Raw genomic sequence first — 9,059 nt, 5'->3', positions numbered from 1 at the left:
AATCCCCGTGCTTGACCGTTGGTATGAGGGTCTTATTGTGGAATGCAGCGTTTGGTTTACGCTAGACATAACGGGGCCCATGTTGGCCAAAATTAGTTCAAATTTTGACTCATCTGTCCATAGAACATTGTTCCTGAACTCTTGAGGATCATCCAGGTGATTTCTGGCAAACTTTTGGCAATCTTCTCCCAAGTCTCTTGTAGACTTCAACAGGTTTTCCTCCAGGATTTCTCTGTACTTTGCTGCATCCATTTTGCCCTCTAGTTTCACGAGCTTTCCAGGCCCTGATGCAGAGAAGCATCCCCATAGCATGATGCTGCCACCACCATTCTTCATTTTAGGGATGGTGTTCTCAGCATGATGTGCGGTGTTAGGCTTGTGCCAAACATAGCACTTAGCGTTGAGATCAAAAAGCTCTATTTTGGTCTCATCAGACCATAGAATCTTCTTCCACTTGGTCTCAGAGTGTCACATGCCTTCTGGCAAACTCTAGCCGAGATTTGATGCAAGTTTTTTTCAACAATGGCTTTCTTTTTGCCACTCTCCCATAAAGTCCTAATTAAATCCATTTTGATTCCATGTTGTAATACAATAAAATGTGGAAAAGTCCAAAGGGGGTGAATACTTTTGAGAGCCACTGTATTAGGTTACTTTCGAAGTGGAATGTCTCTGCCATGCAATTTAATTGATATTACACACCGTTATCCTGCAATGACGATCGAGACACAGTACAGTTTGGTTAAACAAATGTCCATTGACAACATAGCGAGTGATTAAAAGGTTAAACTTGTGTATAATTGCACAGCACCTACACATTGTAACATGAAGATGAAAAGGGAGTAAACTGGCATCGTAATCAAGGAGACGATTAATTACTAGACTGGCCTGGTCTCCATAACAAAGTAGATAACATGAGGCCCTAAAGTGACTCCCAAATTCTCATGTAACTGGTTTCCTGTTTTGTTATTGGAAGCAACTGATATGAGTACAGGTTTGTAAAGCGGTCTCAAAGTCAGAGACAGGGGCCACTGTATGTTTGGACAGCACGACAGACAAAACAAAAGAGCAGTGAACAGGTGTTAAATTAATGTGCCATGGAGCCTAATTAAAAGCAATATCTTTTAACAACAGATTGATAAAGAATGAATTACAATTTTGTAATATCTTGCTAATTAAAATTCACTGGATATATTTGGTACCTTACTGACTCACATTTACTGTATTTGCTTATTGTTTTAAGAATATTAACATCACTATAGAAAAGACGCATATGAATATTTGATTTTACATGTAATTGATATTTACACTGAAGCTGAAATATTACCTGAATATTATCCATTGCTGAATTTAATGTACCGATTCATGCAATTGATACTAATTTTCTTTTCTACTTTTGTAAAGTATTACTTTGCTAACTTTTTGATAAAATTCATAAAAGACATACCGGTGTTGTGTGGTTTATTGTTCAATTCTATATGGTCTGGGAGAAATGTATAATTAAGAGTGCTAATTAAATTAAACCACTACACCTTGATTTATTATCTTGATACATCTAAAACACCAATTTTTTTATTATCAATTTATGTAAAAAAAAATAAAAAAAATATATATATACACACACACACACACCTCAGACATAAAATTGTCATGTTTCTTTGCAAATGTAGAATATAATCCTGATTTATAAAAACATACAAAACATCAATAAAATCAGAAGTTTATTATAACATATGATTTATTGATAACTTCTATATATTTATATATATATTATATATATATATATATATATATATATATATATATATATATATATATATATATATATATATACACACACACACACACACACACACACACACACACACACACACACACAACACAATAACAAATAGTTTTTTCATAATTAGATTCCCAGGTTGTCATGATTTTCCCACAGCCAGGCATGGTATTTGTTCAATTTGTGGTCTTCAGGGTCAACCTAAAAAAAATAAAAAGTTTTTATAGCATGTGTGGTCCAGTGGTTAGAAACTGGTCTTGTAATCAGGAGGTCCCTAGTTCAAATTCCAGCTCAGCCACTGACTCATTGTGTGACCCTGAGCAAGTCACTTAACCTCCTTGTGCTCTGTTTTTTGGGTCAGACGTTGTTTTAACTGACTGCAGCTGATGCATAGTTAACACACCACAGTCTCTGTAAGTCGCCTTGGATAAAGGTATCTGATAAATAAACAAATAATAATACTAGACTGATTACTGTGTTTATGGGCAAGGAGAGGACCTACAGATTTAAAGGGGATTTAAAGTTTGTAATTGAAAATAACATTTCTGAAATGTGTTCTTGTGTAGTCATTAAAGCTAGACACATGTTCTGTTTGCTGTGATCCAGCTCCCTGGCATGCTGCATTGATCTCTCACGCAAAATGACCTTGCAGTGTGACAGAAACAAAGATGGCACTATAGAACGGCCAGCGACAAGATTTATATTTCACCAAACCAACTTGTTTCATATAGTCTAGCTGACACAGTTAAACCAATACTTCAAGTGCAGTACAGAAACCAGGACCCGGAGGGAGACCTGTCTTCACACAGTGGTGAGGGCTTGGAATGGGCTACCTAGACCCCACTTGACAAAGTACTGAGATCAATCAACTGCTAGGAACCGGACAAGCTAAACAGGTCAAATAGCCTCCTCTCATTTGTAACTGTTCTTATGAAGTCAGCCAGTGTAAGCCCTGAATCAGATTTTTTTTCTGCACGTTTTCACTATGTGAGGATCCAGTGCTTCACTATTTTCACATCTCATGACTTCATGAAATGTATTATGATGAAACCCATTGGTTAAAGTTACTAACCTGCCTCCATTCATTGACACAGAATATCCTATAGGAATCATTTCCATATTTTCCAATACCGTGCAATTCGATGGGATACTTCCACTGTTTAGTCAGGTATTCATCTGTAATACACAGCACATTTACAGCTTTAGCCGACAGCATCTTTCCACAATCTGACCAGGGGACTCTGAAGTTTTAACATGTAAAATACTATTTGTTTTTCTTAAACATCAAGATATATAATCCAGCAATATGGTGAAGTTTAAATGTATCCAGAACTTATCAAAATGTAAGATACATAGTTTTACTGATGACAGTACTACAAATGTTTGTCTTTCTGACTTGGTTTCTTAAGGACTGGTTTCATAAAACTCGATTAGCACGAATCTCGACTGTTTTACCATAAACAACATTAGGTCATTCCAAGGTAAATAAATAATAATTACAGAGATGGAAATAAGACTCCTATTGCACAAACTCAGATGTTTCTTATCAAACTCAAAGTAAAACCAGGAATGGATCAAACTGCTATGTAATGTGATTTTTATTTCCATCCCTGAACTAGCATTGATTATTGTCAGCCGAAACAACTAATCGATCATTCTGATTTATTTCTTATTGCTTAAAATCGATCACTAAGATTACTGGTGGAACACTACAGTACTATAGTGAAGTACATGCATTAGAGATTTACGGTAATGGGTTCCATTGAAAACAGGCTTTAGGCACTGTTCATTCTTCAAATGATCTGGATTTCAGACAGTCCCTTAAGCACAAGTTCTAAAGTGACTGCTCAAAAAACAAACAAACAAAAAAAAATATATAAAAAAGTGTTAGTAACGTTCAGCCAATCAGAAACACCCAGCAAAAAGGTTAATTTCACATGTACACAATAGAACTACAAGAAATCAAGTACACAAACATCCCTCTTTACTGATACTAAAAGCATTTTAGACAATTTGCAGTTAAAACAATTTCAGCACACCAGACTTGTGTCCTAGACCTGTTAATTGATGCAGCAACTGGCTTCATTAGCTTAATTGGGACTTAACGGTTTTTGCACTTTAAAGATTTAAAGCATGGATGCGAAACTTGTGTACATGAAAGCAAGTTAAGAACTAGATTAACATTTACACTCAAGTTTCATCTTAACACTAAATAACAGAACCTGAAAACGTGACCCCTAAGAGTCTGTCTGTGAAAATGCTATTGCTATTACAAAGAGCAGGTAATCAAGCATGCCAGTGATGTAATGATCTATAATAATCTATAAATACACTACCTGAAAATTTCACCATTGTTTTAGCTCTCAGTTCATTCAGACCCAGAGGCTTCAGCAGCTCTGCTATCTCTCTCCAGTCGGTGCTACGAGCCACTTCAGGGGATGGGTAGCGATCAAGGAACTGCCACAGAACTGGGATTGCCATCTTACCTGAAATAACAATGCAACAAATACAAATATGAACCCTTTGAAGTACTCTATAGCTATGGTCAAACATTTTGCATCACCTTATAGAATTAACACATTTTGCTTAATAAAGTCAAACCTGCTGAACAGTTACATTAACATATTGAATTACACATACTTGACAAAAAACTGACAACAATTTGACATTTTAAAATCTAACATGAAATACTGTATTACAATTATGACTTCCGGTAGACTTGTGGGATATAATTTTGTAGTTTCTTTGATTACATGATGTTAAATAAAAAACATAAAATGATAGTTTATTATTTATTCATTTATTTTTAATCCTAAAATTCTACGCAATGCAAAACTTTTTTTTTTTTTTTCCATAGTTGTAGCCACACTGATGCCCAAATAACTGTATGTATTTGTAAGAATTATATGTATTACCGCTGGTTTTATTGAGGAAAATGGTAGCAATCAGAAGTTTCCAAGGATCATGGAAAAGCGTTTCTTGTACCAGATTAAATGGAGAACGAGGCGGGGTCCATTTCCTGAAAGCTTTACGCCTGGGTGGGCTTGGAGCTAAACAAAAAGAAAAAAACACTTGACTCAGAAAAATCTCTTTATAAACTGAAGGTTCAATTTGAGGAATCTCTTTACTGTCATATTACCTTCTTTGGTGGATTTGCTGCAGAAGTAGAGACTTGTCTTCCTTCTCTCTATTTGTGTTTTCAGACTCAACTCCCCTGCTGAAGAACAGAAAGTGACCCGGTATATTACATGCATATAAAGAGCAACGTACTGCTCCAAAGCTTCTTTGGAAAACGTGTCAATATAGCCTGGGCCCAAATGACATTTCTGGCATACTCTAACGTTTTATGCAAGTTAATAATTGGCATTCATAAAAATACTCTTTTCTGTTGCATTGCACTTGAAATCTGACTACAGGTAACCTGGCTTTATTGTGGTTGCATGGGTCAGCCTGTCCTGTTCTAACAGACACCTCCACACTAAAATGGATCTGTGTTATTGAAGGAGGACATCTTTAGATCTCAAGTTATGTCATTTATCCCATAGACCCAATCTAAAAGCCAGGATGGCCAGATGCAACTGAAGGAGCTGTGAATTAGTAAATGGAAAATCTTCATCCAGTATTTCTATAACAGCTAGTTTCACAGATCCCGGTTACCACTAATCTTGATCCCCTTTCACACTGGCATGTTCTACACGGGTAGGGACCCGGTGTCATGCGGGTCAGCTACATGATTTGACACTGCTTTTGATAAAGCAGGGTCGACCTGGGCGATAGAAGTAAATACACAACATGTGTATCAATGCCCCGGAAGCAGCTTGTTACCGATGCTTCCATCCACGCTTCTCTGGACTGAACCGTCGGTCCAAATGTTGATTACAGCAAATGTTTCTTCGTCCCTGCTAGAACCTGGCTCTGTGTCTCAGTCAACAAAAATATGGCTAAACAGAATAAACAGAAATGTTTCTTGCAGAAGAGAAACCTTCATGCAGGCGTGGCTGTTGGTTATTGTGTTGGCTTATGAACAGCTGTCACGTATTTTGTCTTGCTCAACCTACATCCTGAGGTGGGTCGTTGCAACCGGGGTCAACACCAGTATGACCCAGGTATCTGGTTTCACATTTTTATTATATATATATATATATATATATATATATATATATATATATATATATATATATATATATATATATATATATATATATATATATATATATATAGTTTATGTGAATGAATATGTATGGTCATTTTGCCAATGAACACATTTAAACAGTGTTTGTTTGAATATTTGTCACAGCACAATGATATAAAGTAGCACTTAATTAGGCACAATGTAAAGGTAGCAACTTTAGGTGTGTCTACTTATGTTCACAGTATTACCTGAAATGGCTCAAATGGCTGTATTTACAGCTTATCAAACAAAGATGGATAGGCTTTAAAACTTGACTACATTTTCTATTTACCTTGCTGTGGTCTCACCGATGTATACCTCTCCGATGAACCCTTCTTCTCCCCGTGCTGGGGCATGAAACCAGCTTGATCTGACCCTGGCCCAATGGAAATCTCCTTAGGCTGAGTGATATCGCCAGGCTTCACTTTTAAAGATTCTGCCTGTCTCACTGGGGAGTCTGCATTGGACTGGATTTCATCTGAGTATAATGACTTTAACAATGTTCCCTTTAAAAGCCCTTCCCCTCTTTCTGATTCTTTCTCAAGTTTTTCTTTTTTGATGTCTCTGGAGCAGCTTGTTCTCCTTATCACCTCAGCTTCACCACCACCGACCACCTTCTTCTCTTGCTGCGTGGCTGAGATTTTCCTTGCCGTCCTTCTCAGCCCCCCACCCGAACCTATCCTGCCCTGCCTTCCCCTTAGCTTCCTTGCAGAAGTGTCTTTTGCCGCAGAGTGTCTGCGTTTAGTCTTTGTGCACAAGTCTACATCGGCTCCGCTTTCAGGGAAAACCTCATAGCCTTCGACGCAAGCCTGAGATAACGTAGAAGCCAGTTCACTGAAAACACAACGTTCAGACCCTCCCTCCGGTACACACAGGGTGGCATCATTGGCTTTCACAGCAATGTCACTTTGAAATTTCAAGTCTTTATTAGAAGATTTGCTATATTTTCTTGCAGGGTTTGGTATAACATTACTCCTCCCAGGTACAGTGAAATCAAAATCTGCTGCTGTTAGCTTAACATCTTGAATGCTTTGAAGATAGACCTGAAGCGCAACCCTGGACCTGAACTTCTTTCCTTGTGGACTAACGGAAATAAAACATTCATTTTACAAATCTAGAACCAGACAGCTAAGTTAATCAAGGCTAGCTAAACATTCAAATTAATTGTCAGTTTTGGAACATTAACATACTTTTTTTTTTTTTAAAGCTAGTTAACATTTTTCACTTTGACTTACTCATTAAACTCTTTCATCACTGAAGACCACATTTTTTCCTGTCAATGACCAATCATCTTCTTCCCCTAATGACAGGCATGCTTTAAGCCAATAGCATGCTTTGACCCAGAAAGATACTGCTGGGGTGAACTGACAACTGCACTAAAGCAGTAACAGACTTCCTGGAAGCCATGGCTTGCTAACCGAGATTTATTTAACCTACAGCATGTTATCAAGTTTCAAAATGAAAATGCATGCTTGTACCACATGTGTTACTTTAAAAACTGCACATCTGAGACCTATGTAGATAATGACAGTACACAATGGGTAAGATTAATGGAATCACTGTGTTCCAGTTACTTTAAGTATGACTCCTGACTATAGCTTTGCTTACTCCAAAGAAAACAGCAGAGCAGTAACCTAATCAACAACATATATATATATATATATATATATATATATATATATATATATATATATATATATATATATATATATATATATATATACATTATATATATACATAACATATATGTGTAAGACACATGTATAAGAAGTATAAGTATAAGACAATAAAAGCATGTTAATTAGTTAGCCTGGAAGTCTTTCTGTGAAATATACCATGGGCTTAACATACTTATATAAATCCAATGCTTGTTCATCAGTGCTTGTCCATTTTCCAGTACCTGATTGATCCCATAACTTTATCAACACTGCTTGAGTCTCCCGATGACACTGCACCTTACCTGATCATGTAAGCGTCATACTTTCCTGCAGTTTTGCCAGACTTCCTCTGCCTCACCACCTTCACCCATCCCAGTGGGGCTTCAGAGCAGCAGTTAGCTTCTCCACTGGAGGACTTGCTGCTGTGACCGTCTTCATGTCCAGGATCTGAAGTCACAGTCTTCCCTTCCTCTGTTTCAGTTTTAAGGCAACCGTCTGTTTTTTCTTCAACCTGGATCATTCTTTTCTCTGTGCTGGAATGGAACAATACATACAAAACACAATGGCTAGTAGAGTCGGGCAAAACCCTATCTCCCGCATTAGCAACTTGGCATAGGTCCCTAATCATTTTGATCTCCGAGTTTCCAGCCGGTACATTACTAGGAACACACCTGTACATTAAACCACTACATCTGCAAATAATTCCACAGCATTTGTACACACAAACTATATAACTCTATTAAATCACATCTGTCGTTTTTGTTTTAAACAAGCATAGGGGGGGCTGGTGTTTATATGCAAATGAAGAAAATGTTAATAACGTAAAAAATTGTAAATGTACATGTATTTTACTATCGTACATATCGTAATCTCTTCCTTAAGCAAAGTCACAAATAACTGCACTGCTAATGACATTGGTGTCTGCCCTAGCTGCTGGACAGAAGTTTTTGTGCTCCACAATCCATTCGCTATTTCTAAGTAGGTCGTTACAATAAAGATTTTGATTATCTAAAATGTAATAATTTCAGCCAACTAACATGTGCCTCTATATTTTACCAAGTACTGTACAGTTTGTTTGTTTTTTTCAAATAAGGGTTGTGTGCATTGTTTGTTGTCTGTTTAGCAATCATTTCTAATTTCTCACCTGGCTAGGCTACTTTGCAGCCATTGTGCACCGTCATTAACCGTTTCGAGAAACAAACCAGGATTCGGTACTTTCCCGAACTATTTCTTACAATAGGTAGGACATCATCGGTAACTTCAGTCTTGGTCCACTGCAAACACTGCTATTACGCATGCTCACTACAGTTTGACGCTACACAAGTAGTTCCCCCAATTGCGCATGACACTAACCGAAGAGCCTGCTGCGCATGATCCCTGCGGTTTTAGACTGTGGTATGTAAATACTGTATCATCAAATCGAGGCAGCAGGAGAGGAGCGAAACAGATCGTT

The 9,059-nt window shown here is 37.3% G+C and overlaps 1 protein-coding gene across 1 annotated transcript; it reads right to left on the bottom strand.

The window, feature by feature from the left end:
• Nucleotides 1-1,875: 1,875 nt before the first annotated feature.
• LOC121328486 (methyl-CpG-binding domain protein 4-like) lies at nt 1,876-8,895 on the bottom strand. The gene is made up of 8 exons (XM_041273171.1): nt 8,751-8,895; nt 7,909-8,139; nt 6,241-7,031; nt 4,917-4,994; nt 4,693-4,827; nt 4,114-4,263; nt 2,850-2,953; nt 1,876-1,978 (listed from the first exon to the last, which is right to left on the bottom strand). Exons 2-8 carry the CDS (start codon nt 8,124-8,126, stop codon nt 1,904-1,906), a joined length of 1,551 nt encoding a protein of 516 aa, XP_041129105.1. The 5' UTR covers nt 8,127-8,139; nt 8,751-8,895; the 3' UTR covers nt 1,876-1,903.
• Between the last annotated feature and the right edge of the window lie 164 nt (nt 8,896-9,059).

The sequence above is a fragment of the Polyodon spathula genome, chromosome 16 (assembly GCF_017654505.1).
Source record: "Polyodon spathula isolate WHYD16114869_AA chromosome 16, ASM1765450v1, whole genome shotgun sequence".
Taxonomy (NCBI): domain Eukaryota; kingdom Metazoa; phylum Chordata; class Actinopteri; order Acipenseriformes; family Polyodontidae; genus Polyodon; species Polyodon spathula.
The sequence above is the reverse complement of the archived record's forward strand: the minus strand, read 5'-3'. Positions and strand labels throughout refer to the sequence as shown.

What these genes read in the sequence shown, in the direction of transcription:
- LOC121328486 (XM_041273171.1), bottom strand. Translation starts at nt 8,126, where the DNA reads ATGATCCAGGTTGAAGAAAAAACAGACGGTTGCCTTAAAACTGAAACA. An exon ending in TATGACGCTTACATGATCAG is followed by an intron (nt 7,032 to 7,908) that starts GTAAGGTGCAGT and finishes TATTTCCGTTAG; the next exon opens with TCCACAAGGAAAGAAGTTCA. An exon ending in ATCGGTGAGACCACAGCAAG is followed by an intron (nt 4,995 to 6,240) that starts GTAAATAGAAAA and finishes TCTGTTCTTCAG; the next exon opens with CAGGGGAGTTGAGTCTGAAA.